Raw genomic sequence first — 25,137 nt, forward strand, 5'->3', positions numbered from 1 at the left:
TCCCAAACCTTCTCCTCTCCCACCTCCATGCCACACTCCAGGATGTTTTTCTGGACCCAGAGCAGACATTCTGCTGCTCTCTCCTAATTCCTGCTCTGATCAGGTGAGAATGCAGTGAGATAAGGAGATGGGTGCTGCTAAATCAGCCAAGCCCCGCAGAGCTGGGGCAGTTTGTTCATTTCTGACCAAACCAGGATTATTTCAGCTCTTGCTGATGGAGGGTTTGGCAGCTGAGCAAATATCAGCTGATCAACCAGCTGCAAACTCGCTAAATTCAGGTGATACCCAGGCAATCCTTTCTTTAGATGGGCTCCAAAGGTGTAGCAACAGCTCTGCTGGAAGTGTTGGAATGAGCAGCCAAGCCCTCGCCAGGATTTCTGTACCTGTCACTGCAGGGACTGATGTATGGGTCATTAGCTCGGGGAGATTCTCCTAAAGAACAAAAACTCCAGCAAAGGACGAGTTCCCAGACAAAAACGTTGAGATCTGAGCAGCCCCTCTGCCAGCAGAGGCTCTGAACAGCTCCTGGAAAGGTCAGGTGGAAAACACTCCTCCGTGAGGAAGGTTCTGCTGCTCCCTCACCTCGGTCTGAAAATGAAGATCTAGTTAAGGGATAAAGGGCTTTTATTTCACTACTTGATAAGGAATTTTATGGTGCAACAATTGGTTGCAGTTTCAAAATGAAGATCTAGACACAGTTAAGGGATAAAGGGCTTTTATTTCAGCACTTGATAAGGAATTTTATGGTGCAACAATTTGTTATGGAATACACTGAAATGCACATATAGGTAGATTGCATATATAATTTTGTATACCTTGCAAATTAGCATATTTAACAAAGATGCTCTAACGAGAGGCTTGAATGAATAGTGTGACATCTTTTTATCTGAAAGTATTTTCCCTTTGTTGGGTTTATGGGATGTGTTTTAGAGGGGGGTTGGTTTTCTAAGATAGCATAAGCCTCTCACCAGGATGCTGCTCCCTCACCTCAGTCTGAAAATGAAGATCTAGTTAAGGGATAAAGGGCTTTTATTTCACTACTTGATAAGGAATTTTATGGTGCAACAATTGGTTGCAGTTTCAAAATGAAGATCTAGACACAGTTAAGGGATAAAGGGCTTTTATTTCAGCACTTGATAAGGAATTTTATGGTGCAACAATTTGTTATGGAATACACTGAAATGCACATATAGGTAGATTGCATATATAATTTTGTATACCTTGCAAATTAGCATATTTAACAAAGATGCTCTAATGAGAGGCTTGAATGAATAGTGTGACATCTTTTTATCTGAAAGTATTTTCCCTTAGTTGGGTTTATGGGATGTGTTTTAGAGGGGGGTTGGTTTTCTAAGCTAGCATAAGCCTCTCACCAGGATGCTGCTCCCTCACCCCAGGGTTCCCTGGCCTGACTGGAATTCTGGAGACTGATGCTCTGCCCCTCTTTCTGTTATTAGTCACCTTTCTTGCCCAATATTCTCACCCCGAGCTTCTGGTGAGAAAGTTTGGTAACAGACCACCCCTTTCCAGTAATTAATTGTGCAATTAAACCACTATGTGAAAAATCCAAACGAGCCCAACACACAAACACCACCTCCCATTTCTGTTGGCTTTCAAACCAGGATAAGGGCTTGACCTGAATCTTCATTTTTCATCTTCACTTGTAAAAGAGAACTTGTCTGTCCTGCCTGGCAGGAGGCAGGGCTGGAACTCCAGAAGTGGCCGTGCTGCATTTCACAAGGAACTGCTCATTTCTTGTGTTTTCCAGTCAGGATTCCATCCTTGGTTCCTCTTTCTAAAGCAGATAAATTCGTGTTCTGAGGGTGCATCCAGGGCAGGAAAATCTTCAACTTCTCAACTTTGTGGTGACATGGTGGGCTGGAGAACTGGGAGGGTGGAGAGGGTTTCAGCCCTTCATTTCCAGTGGAAGGGTTCAGCAGAAGAACCACTGAATTTTGGGGTTCTCCTTGCTAGGAGAGTGGGTCAGCACTTCCCACAGAAGATCTGAGGGCTGAATTTCAGTTTGTCTGGCAAAGAAACTAAAAAAAAAGTAATTTTGGTGAACAACCATTGTTTCAGACAAGTTTTCTTCAAGGGAAAACCAAGACAGGCTCACAGAGCTGTGTGAAAGGACTCACCTGGATAAAAGAGTAAAATTTTACTGGAAAACAGCTGGAAAACTCCCATGTTGAATGAAGGCATCTCCATTTCTGAGACAACATCACAAAACATCTCCATCCAGTTCCTTTTAAAATATTCTCTCCCAAATTGGTTTGGAATTGGCCCCAGATGTTGTGCACATCAGCAGCAGGGCACTGCTCTGGAGTGAAATTCATGTTCTAAGGGTGCATCCAGGGCAGGAAAATCTTCAACTTCTCAACTTTGTGGTGACATGGTGGGCTGGAGAACTGGGAGAGTGGAGAGGGTTTCAGCCCTTCATTTCCAGTGGAAGGGTTCAGCAGAAGAACCACTGAATTTTGGGGTTCTCCTTGCTAGGAGAGTGGGTCAGCACTTCCCACAGAAGATCTGAGGGCTGAATTTCAGTTTGTCTGGCAAAGAAACTAAAAAAAAAGTAATTTTGGTGAACAACCATTGTTTCAGACAAGTTTTCTTCAAGAGAACACCAAGATAGGCTCACAGAGCTGTGTGAAAGGACTCACCTGAATAAAAGAGTAAAATTTTACTGGGAAACAGCTGGAAAATTCCCATGTTTAATAAAGGCATCTCCATCCAGTTCCTTTTAAAATATTCTCTCCCAAACTGGTTTGGAATTGGCCCCAGATGTTGTGCACATCAGCAGCAGGGCACTGCTCTGGAGTGGCAGACCCTGCATCACTCGGCCCTGCTCACTGCTGACCTCCCAGACCCGATTTTGGATGGCCCCTTTTGCTTTCCAGGAAATCCTGATCCCCAGCAGCCCTGGGAGAAAGAGCAATTTCCTACCTGGCTTTGTCCCTCTCAAGCATAGATCAGCACCAATCTGAGCCACAGAGATGATGTTCACTCCATAAAAGCAGGGGCCATAAAACACAGGCCACTTTCCACCAGAAATCTCCACGGGGAAATTCAAACATTTCTATTTCCACTCACAGGCCTTCACCAGCTGTTCGACTGTTCATGAAAATCCTTTCAGTTTTCCACAGCTGAGTGAGGACTCTTTCCAGGAGCGGCCTGTGGTGAGATTTCCAGTGCACTCTTGCTCTGGATAGACTCAGAATATTAATCTTTTCATGGTATTTTGTCACCACAACCAGTCATTCCACAAAGAAGTGAGGCAATTGGTGCCTCATGAAAAAAACAAAATAAAAACCCAAGTAGCCCTCCAAGAGCTCCTGCGAGTTTCTGGTATTCAGGCCTCAAAAAACGTTTGATTTGGACTTTTTCAGTGGGAATAAATAATTACAGAAAGGCTTGGTTTGGGCTTTTTCAGTGGGAATAAGTAATTAGTGCTTTGCTTTATCTCCAGCCTGTTCAAATGGAGTTCAGTGACTGGGGAGGCAGTTTTGGATGGAGGTGCAGTTGCCCTGGCAACAATCTGAGTGAAATCAGAACCTTTTGAGCAGCCAGTGGAATGTGGTTCCACTTGGATGACAATAGGTCACAGCGTTTTAATGGGCAGAGTGCAATCCAGCACAATAGGATTTATTGCCGCTGTGACATCAGAGTGACACTATTCCTGCAAATTCCTCAGCTTGTGACAGGCCTCGCTGAAATCTGCTCAGTGGAAAAACTTGGGAAACGCCGTTAAATCTTTTTGTTTTCCAAATCAGCCCGAGCCTGTGTGTGCCAGGGCTTGGGAGGAATAGAGTGAAACCAAAGCTCCCTGCACAGAGCCCTGAGGAGAGCCTGTCCTGGGCACCAGGAATGGCTCTGGGAACCAAAGGCTCCTGTTAGGAAAATTAATGCACAAACACCAGAGGCTTCTGTCCAAAAAGGAGACAGAGGGGTCCTTTTTTGGCTTTACATGAATAAAGGCAGAGGCCATGGGCATTCCCCTGGGGTCCCTCCAATTTTTGGAGGACGCAGCCTCCCTTCTTATCCCAATTTCCAGCCACATCTCCCTCTCTCCCCATTTCTGAGGTACTTGAAAGGTTCAGACTTCCCAGAACACCTGATCCCAAAGATTCCCCTCTAATGTACAACCCTCCCTTTTCATTTTTAATTCTTACTGAATTTAGGGGTTTTTCCCCATTTCTGAGGTACTTGAGAGGTTCAAACTTCCCAAAACACCTGATCCCAAAGATTCCCCTCTAATGTACAACACTGCCTTTTCATTTTTAATTCTTACAGAATTTAGGGTTTTTTTTCCCCCATTGTTTCTTTCATCTTTCAATACCTAATTTCATTTATCAGTACCCCTAAAGTTTATTTGTAAAAGCAAATCTCTTTTTCCATCCATCAATCAGTGGAATCCTTCCCATTGTTTCTTTTATCTCCCAGTGCTGGTTTTATCTTCCAGTAGACCCACAGCTTGTTTGGAAAGACAAATCTGCCATTCCTCTCACTCCTTTCTGCAGGGTGCTGGCCCAAATCTGCCAGAGAACTTCCGCCCTCGCTGGGTTTTGTGTCACCAAAACAATTCCCAGTGATTTCCAGGATGGTAATTCAGGCTCTTAGAGCTGATTGCATCTGCTGACAGACGAGACCTTGCAGGAGCAAGTCCTGAAGCAGCACAGGAAGAAAAGGTTCCCTGTTCAGTGTGGACAGGCAATATTTCATCCCTCCTGCCTGGACATTTTTCCAAGTCCTGCATAAGGATCCTTTTATTCTGGAAGATCCCAGAGTTCTGTCTAAACAGATACCATGCCCAGGACTGGGTGTCTGGATTTGGAAAGCCAGGTGCCTGCTAAGGAAGGCAGGAGCCTCCCCTGAAATGGAGAAAATGACCCCCCCCCACCCCCAATTGCTATAAATTTAAAATTAAGGGGCTCTCAGGAAAAAAAAAAAAAAAAAAAAAATTGGGAGCAAGAAATAATAGTTCTTTAAAAAGGAAGAAAATAAAGAGATAAAATGAACACTGCAGTGAACCAAACCAGCCCTGGCAGAGCCAGAGCACAGCCTGACACCCTGTGGGTCAGGGTGCTGGCAGCAGTCCCACTGGAATTGTGGCTCAGCCCTCCTGCAGTGCCAGGGGTGGTTCTGCTGGAGCAGGGATCCTGGAGAAGGGTGCAGTCTGCCTCTGGAGATCCAGGGGAAGAGGCAGCTGCTCCTCCTCTGGGAAATCCAGTGGAGGAGCCGTGCTGGTGTTCCAGAATCTCCAGATTATATCCGGGTAGGAATGCTTGGCTCCTCCCCCTGGGCTCACAACTCCCAATGGGATGCTGCAGCTCTTATCAGCCATGCAGGGACATTCAGTGGCCTCTTATCAGCAGGGAGGGGTGGGTGTGGAAGAGATAAGGAAAACTGCCCACTGACAAAAGCCAGCTGCCATCCAGATGGAAACAGAACACATCCTGCCTTGCAGGCTGGGACACTGGGACAGGAGAATGTGCTGCCCGCAGCTTTAAGGAAATGCAGATGAGGGTGCCAAAATCTGCCCTGAGCCAAAAGCACAGGGCTTAAATAATTCAATTTTCAATTATTAAATTGAGATTATTTTAAAATTTCAATTTTAAATAATTCAGTTTTCTAATATAAACACACTGAAAGGTTGGCATCCCTTGGGATGTCCCTGCTGACCTCTGTCACACACAGAAATCCAGAGCCACCTCAGAAATGGCCTTTAGAATTGGAATGTTCATGGATAAGGGGCACAGGAATGTGGGAAAATCCCTGGATATGGGCACAGGAATATTGGAATATTCCTGGATAAGGGACACGAGAATATTGGAATATTCATGTGTGAGTGGCACAGGAATTTTGGAATATCCCTGGATAAGAGGCACAGGAATATTGGAATATTCATGGATGGGGGCACAGGAATGTTGGAATATCCCTGGATAAGGGCACAGGAATGATGGAATATCCCTGGATAAGGGCACAGGAATGATGGAATATTCATGGATAAGGGACACAGCAATTTTGGAATATTTCTGGATAGGATGCACAGGAATTTTGGAATATTCCTGAATAAGGGGCACAGGAATATTGGAATATTTCTGGATAAGGGACACAGCAATTTTGGAATATTTCTGGATAAGATGCACAGGAATTTTGGAATATTCCTGAATAAGGGGCACAGGAATATTGGAATATTTCTGGATAAGGGACACAGCAATTTTGTAATATTTCTGGATAAGGGGCACAGCAATTTTGTAATATTCCTGGATAAACGACACAGGAATATTGGAATATTCATGGATAAGGGACACAGCAATTTTGAAATAACCCTGGATTGAGGACACAGGAATATTGGAATATCCCTGGATAAGGGGCACAGGAATGTTGGAATACTCATTTTAAGTAGGTGGCCCTGAACCTTTAACCAGTTTTCCTTTTGAATCAGTGGAGGTGGTTCCCATTCACGCTTTAATAGGAAAAGCAGATTTTTTCCCTCGGCCACACGCCTGGTACCCTGCACATCCTCTCATTGTTGATAGGAGGCTTTTACCACAATTGAGCCCCAAGCTGGTGAGCTGCTCCTCTCCTTGGAATTAGTCCTGGAGAACAATTGAGGCGGACAATGACACAACCTGTTTTGTGTCCTCCCCAGCGGGAAATGGGCTCGGAGCTTTGTCCATAAACAGCCAAGGGTGTGGAGGGTGAGCAGTGACCTCAGAGCCGGGTTTTACACGGCAGAACAAAGAGATCTGCGAGCCTGATTGGAAAAACACCCCCAGAGCAAACCCGTGGCATAAGATCATAATTATCAACACACGTCACGGCGTGGTGGAGCCCCTGGCAGCTCCTTCAGACACCAGGAGCAGAGTCCTGGGTGAGGGCAGACAGCAGCAGGGACATCCCTCCATCCCTGCACCTCTGGGATGGGCTGGAGGCTCTGATGCCTCAGGATTTTGGCTTTTATATATTTTGTATATTTGTATCCTGCAGTTCTGCAGTGTGTAACTCCAGACTCCATGTGCAGTGGGAGCTGCTGCTTCCCCACTTTGGGCAGACACAGCAATTCCTCTCCAGGCCTGGCAATCAAGGGCACCTCACTGCCTCAGGGCCAGAGATGGGAACAAAAGGGACTTGGGGGAGCAAACTTGGGGTCAATGACTTCATCAGCTGGAGCTGGAATTGGCAGATGAGCCCCCACTATGCAAATGAACCAAACTTATAAAAGTGTCAAAACCTGTGACCCCTTGTCCATTTTGGGAGGGCTTTGTCTGCCCTAAATGTACCTGAAGGCCCTTCAATAATTATAAACACTTTTTATTCTCTTTATTTTGTCTGGCCTCTGTTTTTAGGTAGTCCCAAACAGGCATCAACCCATCCTCAGGTCTTTTTGGAGCCACTGTTGCTCTCAGATCACTTTCCCTTTGTTCCAGCACTCCTGGCATTGTTCCAGCACCTCCAAGAAGGTGGCTTTCTCTTTCTCCTTAATTCAAACTTTCTTTCCCTCGTGTGATCAGCCTTGAGGTTGCTCCCAAATTAAGAGACCCGAGTGATGTTTTGGGGTTTTTTTTTTTTTTTTTTTTTCCCCCTCTGGGAAACACCACTTTGGGTTCTTCAAAGACTTCACTTCCCAAAGTTCCTCCCATCCCAAGGTGATGGAGCTTAGCACCACACAGAATGTTCCAGAAGAGGAATGCCACCAGCCTGAGCTCATGATTTGGGGCTGGGCAGGCCTTGGGAGTGATTTGGGGTTTCGTTAATCACCTTTGGATTTGTGTTTGAATTTGGAAGGACTCTGGCTCTGAGCAAGTGATGCTGTAATTCCATGTGAAATAAAAATGACCCATGAAAAAACCAGGATACAAAACAGGATAAATCTCCCACTGAGGCCATGTGCATCACTCTTGAATTTATTTTAATTTTGATGGCTGATCATTTATCCAACTCCCAACTAATCTGGAGTGAATCAGGGCAGTAAATTTTAAACCAGAGGGTGAAATTCTCTTTAGCCACACTCTTGTCTCACCCCTGTAATGGTATTGTGGAATAAATAAGAGAGACATTTATTTCACAGGCCCACAGCACCTGTGAGGCCAAACACAAAAGTTGTCTCTCAAAACAATCTTAGGGAATTGCTTTGGCAATAAAATCAACCCGGGTGCAGTTTAGATATCGTTTTTGTGTGTGTGTGGGGTGTTGACACTTGCAGTGTAGCAGGTTTGTATTTGATGTATTTTTGTTAACACGGGCTCTGATAAGATCTGCTCCCTCCTTCCCACTGTTTGCCTGGAGAGGTAAAACAGGAAAAACACGGCTGGCTGAGCAGCTCGGGATTCCCATCCAGGAGCTCCTTCCCTCAGCAGGGATGGGGAAAACTTCCACACCAGGAATTCCAGTCGGAGTTCCTCACTCAGAGCTCCAGCCCTGGCCCTTGAGGAGCACAAATCAGCCTCTGTGCGAGCCACAGGGAGGGAAAATCCTGTTTGGAACAACCCCTAAGTTTAATTTTTTTATTAAAGGCAACTTCTAGATATATACCTTGCTCTCATCTACAGGCCTGAATAAAGAGCACAGGAATGTTGGAATATCCCTGGATAAGGGGCACAGGAATATTGGAATATTCATGGATAAGGGGCACAAGAATATTGGAATATTCATGGATAAAGGGCACAGAAATATTGGAATATTCATGGATAAGGGGCACAGGAATATTGGAATATCCCTGGATAAGGGGTCCAGGGATGCTGAAATGTCCTGAGATAAGGGGAACAGCAATATTGGAATATTCCTGAATAAGGGGCACAGCAATATTGGAATATCCCTGGAAGGAATGTTGGAATATCCCTGGATAAGGGGCATAGGAATGTTGGAATATCCCTGAATAAATGGCACAGGAAATGTTGGAATATTCATGGATAAGTGGCAAAGAAATATTGAAATATTCATGAATAAGAACCACAGGAATTTTGGAATAATCCTGGATAAGGGGCACAGGAATATCCCTGGATAAGGAGCACAAGAATATTAGAATATCCCTGGATATGGACACAGCAATGCTGGAATATGCCTGGGTGAGTGGCACAGGAATATTGGAATATCCCTGAATAAAGGGCACAGGAATATTTCTGGATAAAGGGCACATTGAAATATTCATGGATAAGTGGCAAAGGAATATTGAAATATTAATGGATAAATTGCACAGGAATTTTGGAATATCCCTGGATAAGGGGCACAGGAATATCCCTGGATAAGGGGCATGGGAATACTGGAATATCCCTGGGTAAGGGGTACAGGAATATTGGAATATTCATGGATAAGTGGCACAGGAATCCTGGAATACCCCTGGATAAGGGGTCCAGGGATGTCGGAATATTGCTGGATAAGGGACCCAGGAATAGTGGAACATCCCAGGATAAAGGGTCCAGGGATGTTGGAATATTCATGAATAAAGGGTGCAGGAATGTTGGAATATCCCTGGATAAGTGGCACAGGAATGTTAGATTTTTTATGGATAAGTAGCACAGGAATATTGAAATATTGATGAATAAAGGACACAGGGATGTTGAATATCCCTGGATAAAGGCGCAGGAATGTTGGAATATTCATGGATATGGGGCACAGGAATGTTGGAATATCCATGAATAAAGGGTCCAGGGATGTTGGAATATTCATGTATAAAGGACACAGGAATGTTGGAATATTTATGGATAAGAAGCATAGGAATATTGAAATATTGATGAATAAAGGGCACAGAAATGTTGGAATATCCCTGGATAAAGGCACAGGAATGTTGGAATATTCATGGATATGGGGCACAGAAATGTTGAAATATCCCTGGATAAAGGCACAGGGATGTTGGAATATCCCTGGATTAAGGCACAGGAATGTTGGAATGTCCCTGGATAGGTGCCCAGGGACGCTGGAACCCCCCTGGAGAGGTGCCACAGGCAGTGCAGTGGCTCGGGGCCGTGCTGTCCCCTGGGCTGTCCCTTGTGCCCGGAGTGCAGCGAACAGGAAGGACAGGAGCTGGCTGAGAGAGCTCGGGAAGCAGAGCTGCTCTGTGACGTTAGGGAAGCTTCCCTGGAAGATCCCTCCTGGAATATCAGATTCCCAGGTTATTCATAATAACCTGCTGTGTTTTGGGAAGGGGCAGAAAGCATCAGGGGAGCTGGGGCTCTGTGAAATGAGGGCCCAGCTCTCTCTGCTCTCACTCTGTCACTGCTCCTGGCCTGCCCCTCAGGCTGCTGATTGCATTAATTCATTAATTACGGGATGGCTTTTCACAGCCCCAGCACTCTGTTCTCCTGCTCCTGGGCCAAGCAGGGGGAAAAGTTCCTCGAGGAATTTTCTGGGGCTGAGGGAAATCCCTGAGCTGCAGTGTGGGGTGGAACGTGCAGAAGAATGGGAATGGAGCTTCCCTGGGCATCAGGACGGCCAGCCGTGAGCCAGGGGAGCAGGAATTGCTAATTAGCACTGGCACTGGTGTTTGATTGCCTCACAGCTGATTTGCATTAAAGCCCAGGGTCCTGCTGAGTCAAGGACCAGCTTGGTCACTGATTCCAAAGGGAGAGGTGGGATATAAAGTGTATTTTTCCAGCTGTCCCATCCCTGGCAGTGCCCAGGGCCAGGCTGGGTGGGGCTGGAGCTCCCTGCTCCATGGAAGAAGATGATCCCTGAGGTCCTTCCCAAGCCAACCCATTCCATGGTGTCCAGCCCTAGGATGTGTCCCAGCTGCAGCAGCTTTAGGACTGAAACTGCAAGAGCTTGAGCACAAGTGGAGACTCTTCTGTCCTGCTGAATCCCAAAATGCAAACGGCTCCCAGCTGGTGGGGACAGGACCTGGAGCAGGAATTTCCAGGCAGGAGGAGGGGATGGCAGTGGCCCAGCTGCCCCACTCCAGTGTGGGATTGTGCTACTTCTGCCACGTTAAATATTTATTAACCAATAGCAAAAGTATAAAACATACAACTCTACAAAAATAACAAAACTCTAATAAAAAACATATATAAATAATATATAACATGTATAAATAATGTTATATATAAATGTTATAATCATATCATATATAAAAATGTATATAAAACATATAAATAATAACTGTACAAAAACAGCAATAAATTTTCTTTTCTAAAATAATATATAAGAATATATAAACACTAAATAATAATTACAAAAAAAACCCAATAAATTTTCTTTTACTAATATATGAACATAAATATAAAATTTTTAAATAAAATATATTATGTAAACCTATATAATAATTCAAAAGCCATTAATAAAAACATACAATTGAAATATGAATTAAATCAAAATTAATAATGAAACATAATTAAATAATCTACTCAATAAATTTAACTTTACAGCATAATAAAAAAATCAAACTAAACATGTATATATCAGTTATCATCATAATTATATTTATAACAATACCTTACCTACTCCAATACATACAAAAATAATTAGCAAAACAATAAATACTCTTAATAAAAAAAAAAAAATTAAAATCCAAATCACAAAACCCCTGTATAAGGGACACAGGAATGTTGGAATATTCATGGATAAAGGGCACAGGAATACTGGATTATTCCCGGATAAGGGGTACAGGAATATTGGAACATCCCTGAATAAAGTGCACAGGAATGTTGGAATATCCCTGAATAAAGAGGCGCAAGAATATTGGATTATTCCTGGATAAGTGGCATAGGAATATTGGAATATTCCTGAATAAAGGGGCACAGGAATGTTGGAATATCCCTGGATAAAGTGCACAGGAATATTAGAATATCCCTGGATATGGGGCACAGGAATATTGGAATATTCATGGATAAGGAGCACAGGAATATTGGAATATCCCTGGATATGGGGCACAGGAATACTGGAATATTCATGGATAAGGAGCACAGGAATATTGGAATATCCCTGGATATGGGGCACAGGAATATTGGAATATTCATGGATAAAGGGCACAGGAATATTGGAATATTCATGGATAAGGAGCACAGGAATATTCATGGATAAGGGGCACAGAAATGTTGGAATATCCCAGGATAATCAGTTGGCTCAAACTGACCAAGAGCAGGGTTGGGTGGGATATGGGGAAGGAATTCCTGGCTGTGGGGTGGGGATGGCCTGGCACAGGTGCCCAGAGCAGCCATGGCTGCCTCTGGATCCCTGGAATGTCCAAGGCCAGGCTGGACTTGGAGCAGCCTGGGACGGTGGAAGGCCAGATCAGAAGGAGAAAGATTGGCTGTGAGCAGCAGGAAAATCCCTTTGGAAGAAAAAGAGTGAGAGGAAGGATGGAAGTGGTGGAAGGAAGGAAGTGGTGGAAGGAAGGAAGGAAGGAAGGAAGTGGTGGAAGGAAGGAAGTGGCGGAAGGAAGGAAGTGGTGGAAGGAAGGAAGTGGCGGAAGGAAGGAAGGAAGGAAGTGGTGGAAGGAAGGAAGGAAGGAAGGAAGGAAGGAAGGAAGGAAGGAAGGAAGTGGTGGAAGTGGCAGAAGGAAGGAAGTGGCGGAAGGAAGGAAGTGGTGGAAGGAAGGAAGTGGCGGAAGGAAGGACGGAAGGAAGTGGTGGAAGGAAGGAAGTGGTGGAAGGAAGGAAGTGGTGGAAGGAAGGAAGGAAGGAAGGAAGTGGCGGAAGGAAGGAAGGAAGGAAGGAAGGAAGTGGCAGAAGGAAGGAAGTGGTGGAAGGAAGGAAGGAAGGAAGTGGCGGAAGGAAGGAAGTGGTAGAAGGAAGTGGTGGAAGGAAGGGGCGGAAGGAAGGAAGTGGCGGAAGGAAGGAAGTAGCGGAAGGAAGGAAAGAAGGAAGTTGCGGAAGTGGCAGAAGTGGCAGAAGTGGCGGAAGGAAGGAAGGAAGCGCCTTGATGCTGTCCTACAATGGATTTATTTAGGTTTTGTGGGTGGTGGATTTGTTTTGAGGAACAAGCCTCGGAGCCAGCCCCAAAGCAGCCCTGAAGGTTCTGACTTGTCACATTTGTGGTCTCGGAGCTGAAACCCTTCCAGGGTTACACAACAATGACTAAAACTGGAAACCTTTCAGATCATTTCCAAAATGAAGCAGAAATCTGAGGTGATTGCTAAAGAGAGAGAGAGAGAGAGAGAGAGGCCACTTTGAGTGTGGGGGTGAGAGGGTTTATTACCAATTTAAAAGAGACACAATTTAATTTGGAGGTTTGGGGTTGTTTTCTTTTTGATTTGATCTCAGAACAGAATTATCCTGGAAGCCAGATCTTCACATTGTTTTGCTTAATGTTTTACAAACAGGCTGTTGAGTGAAGTTGTCACCGAACAAAAATCCACCCCTATTGTTTACACAATGGGAAAAGGGAGTCATAAAAGGGGTGTAGCAGCAATTTGTTAGGTATTAGGTTACGGTGCAAGAGGGATTAATTATCCTCACAAAACCCTGAGCCCTGAACTCCAAATATCGGGATTAAATTGACAATTACATCCAGTGAAAGTCTTTGAAAGGCTCAGCTTGATGCTCGAGGCTTTGGAGTGGCTGTTCTGAGCGAGCTGACAATCAGGAGCTGGGGTTGTTCTGGCACAGCTGCTCTGCTCAAGAGGAACTGCATGGAAAGAGAAATGTGATAAGAAAATCTCCTCCTGCTGGTGTTTGCTTTGGGGCAGCTCTTCGGTGGGTAAGAGCCGGTGCTGGGTTTGTTCCTGGTTCTGCCACTGCACCCCTTCATGACCTTTGAAATGCAGGAATTTCCTCCCGCACCTGATTGGGGTGAAATATTTAAAGAATAACAGTTTGGGGTTCAGTTTGGAGGCCCCTGAACACAGAGCTCTGGAGTTCTGTATCTCCCTGAGCATTTCAGGATCCAGCTCAGTAAAATCCACCTCAGTAAAATCCTTGGCTTTGATAATTAACAATTATTGTGCTTTCAGATACATTTATTCTCTAGAACAACTCTCTGCCATTTAAATAAATCTTTTGAGATTTCTCTGTTTCTGCCTTCCTACCACCCTGCCTGGCTTGGCTGCTTTATTTTTATCTCTGACAAACCTTCATTTGAAGGGAGGAAATACATTTATAAGAACAGAGAGCAAAAAAAACTTCAGCCGTGCTGCAATGCAAGGGGAGGCTCATGATGTGCACAAACATGCCCAGAAATCCAGGAAAAAGCCCAGAGAAAGTAAAAGCAAGGCAGAAAAGGGGGAGGGTTTATGTGTCAGTGTTCGAGGAAGGTGAAAACGCTTCCTGGCAACATCTGAGAGTCATTTGCAACAACAGATCCCTGAGCTTTAGTGAGTAGAGAATGTTTTTAAATCCTCCCCCACCCCCTTTGTTAATCTTTCCCAGGTAACAGGACCTCTCATGGAGTCGTGGGGCTTTCTTAGGGATGTGTCCAATATTCCCAGTTTGGAAAATCAGGATTTGGAAATGACTCTGAGGTTGAAGGCCATCAGTCTGGCTGGGGCTCTGTGGCCCTTGGTAATAATTTGGTAATAATCAGATTCTGCTGAGTGTTCTGCAGGACTCAGAGTGCCTCAGCAGAGGGAGGGAGGGAGGGACAAAGAGCTGGGTTCCCAAACTCCCTGGGCTGCTCTGGGACAGGGAAATCACATGTCTGCTCCACGGTGTCCCCAGAAACGAGGGACAGACCTAAAACTGATTTACATAATCCAGGAACATAATTTGATTTACATCATCCAGGAACACCCAAGGGGGGGCTGCACCTGAATGTTCTGAGCAACATCAGTGTCAGAGAGTTATTAATTATGCTGCATGATTATTAATTATTAAAGTTATTAATATTGCACTTGAGAGACTCGAAGAGGTGGCCTTGAAGAGTGCAGGTTTGGATTATGTTTAAACACACCCAAAATACTGGGCAGGAATGGCTGAGGAGGCTCTTTCCAGAGATTTTGGGGCACCTGGGGCAGTGTCCATTGTGTAATTTGGGATTTTGGGTCCCCTGGGGCAGTGTCCATTGGGTATTTTGGGATTTTGGCTCACCTGGGGCAGTGTCCACTGGGTATTTTGGGATTTTGGGTCACCTGGGGCAGTATCCACTGGGTAATTTGGGGGTTTGGGTCACCTGGGGCAGTGTCCACAGGGTATTTTGGAGTTTAACTCATCTGGGGCAGTGTCCACTGTGCAGTTTGGGATTTTGGGTCCCCTGGGGCAGTGTCCACTGGGTAATTTGGGGGTTTGGGTCACCTGGGGCAGTGTCCATTATGCAGTTTGGGGTTTTAGGTCACTTGGGGCAGTGTCCACTGGGTAATTTGGGATTTTGGGTCACCTGGGGCAGTGTCCACTGTGTAATTTGGGATTTTGGGTCATGTGGGGCAGTGTCACTGTGCAGTTTGGGGTTTTAGGTAGCCTGGGGCAGTCCCCACTGTGCAATGCCAAATGCCTCTGAGAAATCCAAATTTTAACAAAACCAAGAAAGCTTAACCCAGGTCCTGGGAGCAATCCTTGGCTGGTAGCCCTGCTCTGCACTGGTTCTTTTTTGCTCCATCCAGCTCCAGGGCTGGACTTTTGGGTTTGGTTAAGGGAGCTCTACATCACATTCCTTTTCTTATTGCAGATTTCCTTTGGGTTGTTTTGGGCAGTCCCAGCCTGTTCCATGGCTTCCTGTACCAGCCAGAGCCCCATCTCAGACATCCACTGGAGTATTTCTAGAAGTCCAGCTTAGGAGAAACCCTGTGGAGAGTCAGAGTTCCCCAAACAGGTCACCTCCACGTCAAAGTTGTCTCCTGGTTGTGGCAGATGACCAGGAAATCAGAGTGGCCTTGACCCCATTGTTGCTGTGTGTGGCCCCTTCCAAGGTTCTCCCCACCAAAATCCAAAGGTGGTGCCAGTGGAACACGATTTTGGAAATGGGAAGGTTTTCTGACGGTGACAGCAGAGAGTGGGATCCACCCAGGAGCCTTTGACTCATAAATCTGAGTCCCTTTTAGAGTCCTGGGGTGTTTGGGAGCGTTTTCAAGGAACTCTGGTTGGAAGCAGTCAATAAGAAAAGCAGGACAATTATGGGATATTGAGTTGGGGGGGATGAAGGATCATCCAGTGAAGCTCCTGGCCCTGACACCCCAAAATCCCACCCTGGGCACCCCTGGCAGAGCTGTCCAAACACTCCTGGAGCTCTGGCACCCTCGGGGCTGTGCTCATTCCCTGGGGAGCCTGGGCAGTGCCCAGCACCCTCTGGGGGAAGAACCTGTTCCTAAAATCCAACAAAACCTCCCCTGACCCAGCTCCAGCATTCCCTTGGTCCTGTCTCTGTCAGAGAAGAGAGGTTGGAGCTGCCCCTCCACACAAAACCCTAGAAATGTTTTTATTTAAGGTCATATTGGCTCCTGATTGCAGTTCCCTTCATTTTCACACCTCACATGATGAGGTCCTTGAAAAAAAACCCCAAAACAACCAAAAAACCCAACCCTCAACAGATTCCAGTTTTTTTGTTTGTTGTTAAATACAGCTTTGAAAATGTTGGGTCTTCAGCAGAGCAGGCTGCACTGTTTGTTTAAAACTCTGAGCAAAGCAAGTCATCTGAATGTTTCCAAAGACCCCATTCCAAGAAGTATTTTTGGAAACATTAATGTTGTGTTTTTTAATGAAGGCCACATTCTGAGGCTACGACACCATATGTCACATTCATTTCTGGACTGGAAAAAAAAAAAAAAGGGGAAAAAAAGAGGAAAAAAAAAAAGAAATGGAAACTATGTTTGGCTTTTAAGTGTTTTTGGATGAATGTCTCTGCATGCTTGTCATTGTTCCTTGGATGAGGAGAGAGCTCTTGGGCTGTTAATCCAGTCCATCCAATATATTTCACACTCCTGGGCCTGACTCTCTTCTGCCTGGAAGTGTGTGCAGTCATTTCTGCTCAGGCAGAGGGGGTGAAGACCTGAGGAAAAGAATCCCCCTAGGACAGTTGGTTTTTCTGAAATTTGCTTTCCTTAAATTCATTTCCCATGGATTTCTTGGCTCCACTGAAAGCCTACATCCAAACTCTGAAGCCAGCTTAAAGATGGGAAAAGAGCTTGTCGTTTTTCCATCAAAAACTTGCAGTTTCTGGAAGGATAATGACAGGTTTCCTGCAAAAATACTAGGTTTGGTTTTTCTTTTTCTTTTTTTTTTCCTTTAGGAATATCAGTTAGAAGCATGAAATTAGCAAAAAATTGGAATTTTTCTGCTGTGTCCCCATCACTTCTGACTGCTTTGTGTGTTAATGGCTGGGATGTCATGGAATGAGCTGGAGACCTGCAGGAAAAGGATTTGCCTTTTTAAATGACGTGGTTTTTATTGGACTCCAGGTGATGAGCTCTCAATTTCTAAGATAATTCTTGTTCTTGGTCACTGAATATGGCCCAGAGCTGGCACTGCTCAGTTCTTCTCTGCTCTGACAGAGGAATCTCCTAATCCAAGAGGAATCTCCTAATCCACATCACTTCCTAAATTTGCGTCACCCACAACTTCCATTAACACCCTCCCTGTTTGTTCCAAACTCATTAATCAAGATTTAAATGTTTTTGGCAGCCGGATATTTTTTTGTTTGCTTTAAGGAAGGATTTCAGAGGCTTTCCAGGACCTCAGAGGGCTTTCTTTTTTTATTTGAAATGTAAATAATTTTCTCCAGATTGAACAAACGTGTCTCTGTGGCACCAGCTCAGTCAAGTTCACAAAAGCAGGTTTTTCTGGGCAATACTGGAACATGAATAATGATGGATGTTCATGTGTTTGATACATTTTTTGGTTTAAACACACCAGCACTGAATTTCCCTGCCCATGTGACTGAAGTTTTGCTTCTAAATAAGGGGATTTCCCCATTTTCTTTTTTCCTAACGGGGAAAAACAAGGAAAATCGTAAAAAACAATGAATTACCTCCGATATTTAGCCAAATTTAAGTGGTTTGTGCCATTTGTGACTTCTCAGGGGAGCTCATCCTGCTTTCAATGTTGCTTTGTGGGATCATTAAAGGAGTTACTCACAATAAGGTCACCACAAAGGTTTGGATTTCTCTTTTCATCTGCAGGCCAAGTTTTAGGGCTGATAAGGACATTTCTAACTGGTTGAATCTGTAGCTGTGCCCTATTTCCAGGCCTGGTTTTGAGCAAAGTTGGGTGGAGGATGTCACAGCCTGTACCCTTCCAAAAATTACCCGTGGTGGTAATTTTTAAGTCACCTGGGGCAGCCCCCACTGTGCAGTGCCAAATGCCTCTGAGAAATCCAAGTTTTAACAAAACCAAGAAATCTTAACCCAGGTCCAAGGACTGCTCCTTGTCTCTTAGTCCTGCTCTGCACTGGTTATTTTTGCTCCATCCAGCTCCAGGGGTAAACGGGATCAGATTTGGAAATCCAAATAAAACCAGACTTTCTCCTTTATTTCACAGATTTCCAATGAACAAGGAAAACAACTCCTGGGACCTTCTGTAAGCTGGGGCAGAGATGAGGAAGATGAACGACCAAAGTGGCTGCTACAGGCCCGTAAACATCCAGGGAAACAAAGTCAGTTACCGCGGTGCCTGTCGGGACAGCCCCGAAAAGGAGGCGAAAAGGCTGCAGAAGAGATTTCTCCACAAGGATGGCAGCTGCAACGTCTACTTCAAGCACATCTTCGGGGAGTGGGAGAGCTACGTGGTGGACATCTTCACCACGCTGGTGGACATCAAGTGGCGCCACATGTTTGTGATTTTCTCCCTGTCCTACGTGCTCTCGTGGCTGTTCTTCGGCCTGGTGTTCTGGCTGATTGCCGTCCAGCACGGGGACCTGTTCAGCAACGAGGAGCTCACCCCCTGTGTGGCAAACGTGCACAGCTTCACGGGAGCCTTCCTGTTCTCCCTGGAGACCCAGACCACCATCGGGTACGCGGTGCTGTTCGTTTGAGGGTCCCTGGGGGTCCCCCTACGTGTGTGGTCGCTGGGAGCAGCAGGCAGGCAAGGAGACTCCACATGGCTTCTGAGGGTGCTGATCAGTGAGGGTTTGTTGGGGGTCCCATCCCCAATATTGGGGTTTCTGAGGGAGAAGAGGGGAAGGGGGAGAGAGGGAGAGCCTAAGGAGAAAAGGGCCAAGAGAGCCTGGTCTGCCTCGCCCAGTTTAACAGGGAGACTCAAAGTGGTTGTGGAATAAGACTTGGGCCAATGGGATTACAGATCCAGAGGAGGATCACAGGCTTGGAGTAAACCTTGGAATACAATTTTGAGGGGTGAGACAGAGCATACCATTGAACTAAAATGGAACACCACAATTCACCCTTTTTTTGTTAGAAAGAAAAGATGAAGAGAAATAAGTGCCAAGAGAGTGTCTGTGCTCTCCCTGCACAGCTTGACAGGGAGATTCAAAGTGGGCACAGAGTAAGAACTGGGCCAATGGGATTGCAGATCCATGATACTTCAGGGGAGGATCACAGGCTGTGTACAAATCACAGACAGGACAGGACTTCTAGAACAGCCTTGAGCTGTTTTATTTTTCAGTCTCATTACATGGGTATGACAATGGGAAGATGCCATCAGCCCGCAGGCAGCAGACCAAGAACTTAATGTTACAACTCACTTTATAAGTTTTTTGACCAATCACACAAAGCAGAAGCACATTGACAGTGGTTCCATCCAACCACTATAAGCACAGGTACCCTTGGTTTAAACAATGCTTGCTTATTTCAAATACAATACCTGCTTGTGAGCCTTCAAACACAATGCACAGAGCTCCATGATTAGAACTTCATAATATCTAATGTCTTCCTAATATTTCAAACATACTTTTCTGCAGCTTAGGGAGTTATTCTAGACAAGTGTTAATACAGAGACCATTGTTCTATTTGTCCTTACTTTTCTACTTCTTACATAATTTTTCTGCTGACCTATCTCATGGCTACTGCTTAGCTCTAATCACATTTCTGCTGTCCCTGGGCCTGCCTTCTGCAGCTTCCCCAAATCCTGTGGTGATGTTCACAGGGGTCTCAGGGTGAGGGAAGAGACGAGGATCTGACTCCATGTTTCAGAAGGCTTGATTTATTATTTTATGATATATATTATGTTAAAACTATACTAAAAGAATAGAAGAAAGGATTTCATCAGAAGGCTTGCAAGCAAGGAGATAATGGAATGAATAACAAAAGCTTCTGACTCTCATAGTCTGAGCCAGCTGACTGTGATTGGCCATTAATCAGAAACAACCAACATGGACCAATCAAGGATGCACCTGTTGCATTCCACAGCAGCAGATAATCATTGTTCACATTTTGTTCCTGAGGCCTCTGAGCTTCTCAGGAAGAAAGATCCTAAGGAAAGGATTTTTCATAGAACATGTCTCTGACACAAACCTCTCTGATTTTATGGAATCCAACAATTCCCCCTCTCGGCTCAGTTAAAAAGAAACCTTTACAAGAGTTTCCATTGGTTTCCAAAGGTTACAAAGGTCACCATTTAACTCAGATGTTACCCCACAGGTACGGCTACCGCTGCGTGACCGAGGAGTGCTCCCTCGCCATCCTCATGGTGATCCTGCAGTCGGTGCTGAGCTGCATCATCGACACCTTCATCATCGGGGCGGCCTTGGCCAAGATGGCCACGGCCCGCAAGAGGGCCCAGACCATCCGTTTCAGCTACTACGCCGTGGTGGGGCTGAGGGACGACAAATTCTGCCTGATGTGGCGCATCGGGGACTTCCGGCCCAACCACATGGTGGAGGGCTCGGTGCGCGCGCAGCTGCTGCGCTACAGGGAGGACAAGGAGGGCAGGATGGCCATGGAGTACCGCGACCTGAAACTGCTCAACGACCAGATCATCCTGGTCACGCCGGTCACCGTGGTGCACGAGATCGACAGCGACAGCCCCTTGTACGGCCTGGACCGCAAAGCTCTGGCCAAGGACAACTTTGAGATCCTGGTGACGTTTGTCTACACGGGGGACTCCACGGGCACCTCCCACCAGTCGCGCAGCTCTTACGTCCCCAGGGAGATCCTGTGGGGCCACAGGTTCAACGACGTGCTGCACGTCAAGAAGAAGTACTACAAGGTGGACTGCTTGCAGTTCGAGGAGACCACGGAGGTGTACGCCCCTCACTGCAGCGCCATGCAGCTGGAGCAGAAGGAGCAGGAGTGGAACCGCGCCGAGAAGACGCGGGAGAAACGAGAGGAGAAGTCAGCCCTGGAAATCAAGTACAACCAGAAGTCCCTCAGCGCTGTTGCGCTCGTCACCAGCTGTGAGGAGCCTGAAGAGCCGGTGACAGCTTCCAGCCAGCCTCCTGGAGAGGTTTCCTACAGGAAAGCAGCTGTGACCTTGAGCAGGCTCTCCATAGAGTCCCAAATCTGACTTCTCCTGCTGTTGGAACCCCTCCCAACAAACTGTCCCCTCGGAGCTCCTCGGATGCAAACAATGAACTCGTGTGCAGAGTTTGTGTCCCAGACCTCGCTGACAGCCTGCCCGCACTGTCACACGCTCTGTCACACACTGTCACACCCTGCTGGGCTGCCAGGGCAGCTGTGGGCACAAGGGAGCAGCTTCCACTTGGGATGCCCAGAGAGCCTCTTGAGCAAACCCTCTGTGAACTTTCTTCTGCGTGGACCAGGGTTGGCCCTGCCCAGGGACACAGACTGACCTCAGCAGGGCACACAAACCATGCCCTGGGCCCTCTGGGGAGGGGTTTCAGAGCTGCCTCGTTGGTTTGGAAGGCCCATTCCCAGACCCTCCAGGAGGCTCTGAAGCTCCATTATCCCAACAAATGATTCCTCAGGTGCAGCCTCATCCCAAAGCTCCCCTGCGGAATCTACGGGGCTGTTCTTTGTAAGACAAGGGAATAAGTGACCCCAGTGTTCCTGGGTGGCTTTGGGCCTCTGTTCATACCCTGCCAGTCCTGTGGGATCCACAGTGGGATCCTGGAGAGCTTTCATTCCCTAATCATGAGCCAGTCCCTGAGGTGCTGCTCCCTCAGCAGCTGGAGGGATGCAGGAGGTCAGAAAAAAAAAAAATCAAAACAAGACCTCCAGTTTTGAATCAGCAAAATCAGGTTGAGCCTTGAGGAGAAGATCATGTCTGGAGTGAGCTGTGCAATATTTTATATCAAATCCTCTTTCATTTCATTTCATTTCGCTTTTCTCCTTAGCGTGTTGCACTTCCCTGCAAAGACAAAGATCAATCTGGAGAACAAACAGAGTGATTTTGTCAAAATGAAAAATGCTTGTCTCAGTTGGCTGTGTAAAAGTGATCCTTCGTGGAGAAATCCAACAACTCCTCTGTGGGCTCAAACTGGGAAAAAAAGGAGAATGTTCTGAAGGTGTCTGTGACGTGGCAGTTCCTGCTCTGCACATCTCTGTAATTATCTAGTGAGCAATGCCTCATCATGCTTTTGCCCCTGATGATTGCAGTTCATTTGCATTGCGTTTAATTACCCTGCAAACGTAAAATAATCAAATTGGAGCTTGTGGGGTTGATCTCACCTGCCCTTAGCAGCAGAGAAATTCAGTGTTGGGCTGCTCTCTGAGGTTACTGGAGCTCTTCTGTCTCCACAGGGGACTTCACTCCACCTTCCTCAGGTGTTTGGGGAGCTGAGGGCAGCAGGATGGGTTTTTCCTGGAAGTGTTCATCCCTCTCCATTTATTGCTGAAGGAGATGAAACGGCTGCTGTGGAAATGCTGGCTAACTTTAGGCTGCTAAAATTAGGTCTGACGAGTCACTCACATCATTCTGACTAATTAATTGGGTTTTTATGAGCTCATCACGTTTAATGAAGAAAAAATAGCCTGCTAAGTGTTTTGGTTGTTTTTTTTTCCCCTGCAATTTACTCCATGTAGTAGTAGGATTGCTGGATTATTTGAATGTATTTCTCTTTTGCTAGCACTTGTCTCTGGATAAACATGATCCCTTTAGGTAAAACTGAAGCCTGAGGGGTGTTAGCTATTCCAAAACTCATTAATTAGCCTGTTTTATGTGCTGATTCATCAGCAGCAACCACTTATAAGTGCAGTAAAAACCATCTTCTTGTTTCCTGGATTTAAACACTGGCAGACATGGGGGAAATAGTCTAGAAAAAAACGGAAAGGAATGTAGGAAAATGTAGGAAAATGTAGGAAAATGTGGAAGGGTTTCAGTACTTTCTGTGGTGTTGGAAAAAACACCATTGGGATTGAATAAAATAGAATATCACCTTCCAGACATGGGAATTAACCCTTCCACTCCCCTCAGATCCTGCCTGGGATGCTCTTATTCAATGCTTTTATTCAATTCCCTTTTTGGGAAAGATGAGGAGCAACTGGGATGTGTGGAAAAGCTGCCAGTGAGGAAGGAGGGAAGTGGCTCGCCGTGCTCCAGTCCTAAAAAGGGTTGGGAGGCAAAGAGCTCTCAGACACAGAAATTGCTTTTGGAAGGGGTGGAAGTCTGGGGCTGGGAGAGGATGGGACAGGAAAAGATGGGATTAAACTGGGGGGAAAGGGAGGGAAAATAATTAGGAAACACTTACCGAGGGTGAGGGAGGCAGAGGGGAGGGTTTGGAACCTCTGTGGTGGCTCTGGGAAAGCTGGTGGAGGAGGAAGCAGAGTCAGGAGTGAGACAGGAGGGCCAGCCTGGAGCTTCCCAAGCCCTCTGCTCTGTGATCCCGTGATTCCCAGCCACGGGGGATGTCCCACGTGGGCACTGCTGGCCCTGCAGGAGCTCACCCACAGAGTAAAGGCACTCAGAGAGCTGAGGTGGTGCTGAGATAAGTGACCAGAATTCCACACTCCTTCCCAAGGTGCCAATTCCAGGGGCTGGGTGCCAAAGCAGCTCTCCCTGTGAGGATGGGGAGCTCAGCTGCCTTCCCCTCCCCAGGTTCTCTTCCCTGTGAGCCTCTGGAAAATCTTCTTCCTTTGGAATGGCTTTGCTGGAAGTGGAAGCACCAGGAGTCTGATTTAGGGATTTGTCCTGAGTGTTTTGGCACAGGGAGATACCAATAATAAATACAAACACTGGAGTTTGGCTGGTAAGGTGTGCCTGGGTCAGGAAGAAACTTCTCTCCTGAGCATGTAATTCATAAAAAAACACTTTATATTTTCTTCTACTTTTATCTCCAGCCTCTGACCCCAGCCCATGATGGAGACAGGATGCTGCTCTCAACCACCCTGGCCTTTTTCCCTGTTTGTTACTTTAATTTCATTTATCCCACTACAAACACTATGTATATTGATGATGAATAGCAATGCATGCACTTCTTCTTTATTTTTTTTTAATGAACAAAGACATCAAAATAAAGAACATTTCTCTGCCACACACCTTGTGAGAGCACATTGGGCTTTTCATCTCTTCTGCTACATGTTTTAAGCTTCCATATCCAGCTTCTCTGGGCAACCTGTGCCAGGACCTCACCACCTTCACAGGGAATAATTTCTTCCTAATCCTCATGCACGCCTGCCCTCTGAGAGTGGGAGCCATTCCCTGTGTCCTGTCCCCAATCCCTCACCAGCTCTCCTGGAGCCCCTTTAGCCCCTGGAAGAGGATCTGAGCTCTCCCTGGGACCTTTTCTTCTCCAGGTTTATTTTTAGGTGGGCTCTGTGTTCTGGCAGAGTCAGTTCCTAATCCTTCCTCCCTAGGAAATGTTCCTGCAGGACACTGGAAACAATGGAAAAGTAGGAAAAATAGATAAAAAGGATAAATGAGAGGGAGGCTCTTCCTCCCCCATCTCCCCTTTCTCAGTGAGGATTTCCCAGGGGTTTTTTCCATGCCCATTGTAGGGCTGAGCAATAAAAAAGCAAACAAGGCTCCCAAAAACCCAACCAAAGGAACAGCACGTGCATCCCCCAGCAGGAGCACAGACCTGAGCCTCCAGTCATTCCCAGTTAACTGGAGGAAAGTTCCCCCCAGCCCAAAGGGAAGAACCTGGATATGTTTTGGGCTGTTCCATGGTGAAACAACAGGACCTCCCTGCTCTTCCAGAGCTTGAACATCTCCTTGGGGCTTCCAAAAGCCAATTCCTGAAGCTGAGCTTCTGCAGCTCCTTCCCAGCCACCACTAAGAGGCAGCAATTGGAATTCCTGTGTGAAAATTGCTCACCCCATCCTCGACTTTCCACAAAATTTACCAGCTGAAGCAAAATTCTGACAAACCACCCTGCACTGGCCTCCTGACTCGTGATTCAAACTTCACCCTGGTTATTTTCCCTTGGAAAGCAGCGCCGCTGTTCCGGGTCAAGATTCATTTATGTCAAAGGGGGTATAATAAGAGATTA

At 46.1% G+C, this 25,137-nt stretch overlaps 1 protein-coding gene across 1 annotated transcript in view; it reads left to right on the plus strand.

Moving 5' to 3' along the window:
* The window catches only part of KCNJ16 (potassium inwardly rectifying channel subfamily J member 16), a 27,056-nt gene extending 2,876 nt beyond the window's left edge, over positions 1-24,180 (plus strand). Inside the window, exons 2-3 of the mRNA XM_059864554.1 lie at positions 18,336-18,806; positions 20,390-24,180. Of these exons, the coding sequence (XP_059720537.1) occupies positions 18,391-18,806; positions 20,390-21,254 (1,281 nt within the window). The 5' untranslated portion in view covers positions 18,336-18,390 and the 3' untranslated portion in view covers positions 21,255-24,180. The remainder of the gene's footprint in view (positions 1-18,335; positions 18,807-20,389) is intronic.
* Positions 24,181-25,137: the final 957 nt, after the last annotated feature.

This window comes from Haemorhous mexicanus, chromosome 20 (genome assembly GCF_027477595.1).
Source record: "Haemorhous mexicanus isolate bHaeMex1 chromosome 20, bHaeMex1.pri, whole genome shotgun sequence".
NCBI lineage: Eukaryota > Metazoa > Chordata > Aves > Passeriformes > Fringillidae > Haemorhous > Haemorhous mexicanus.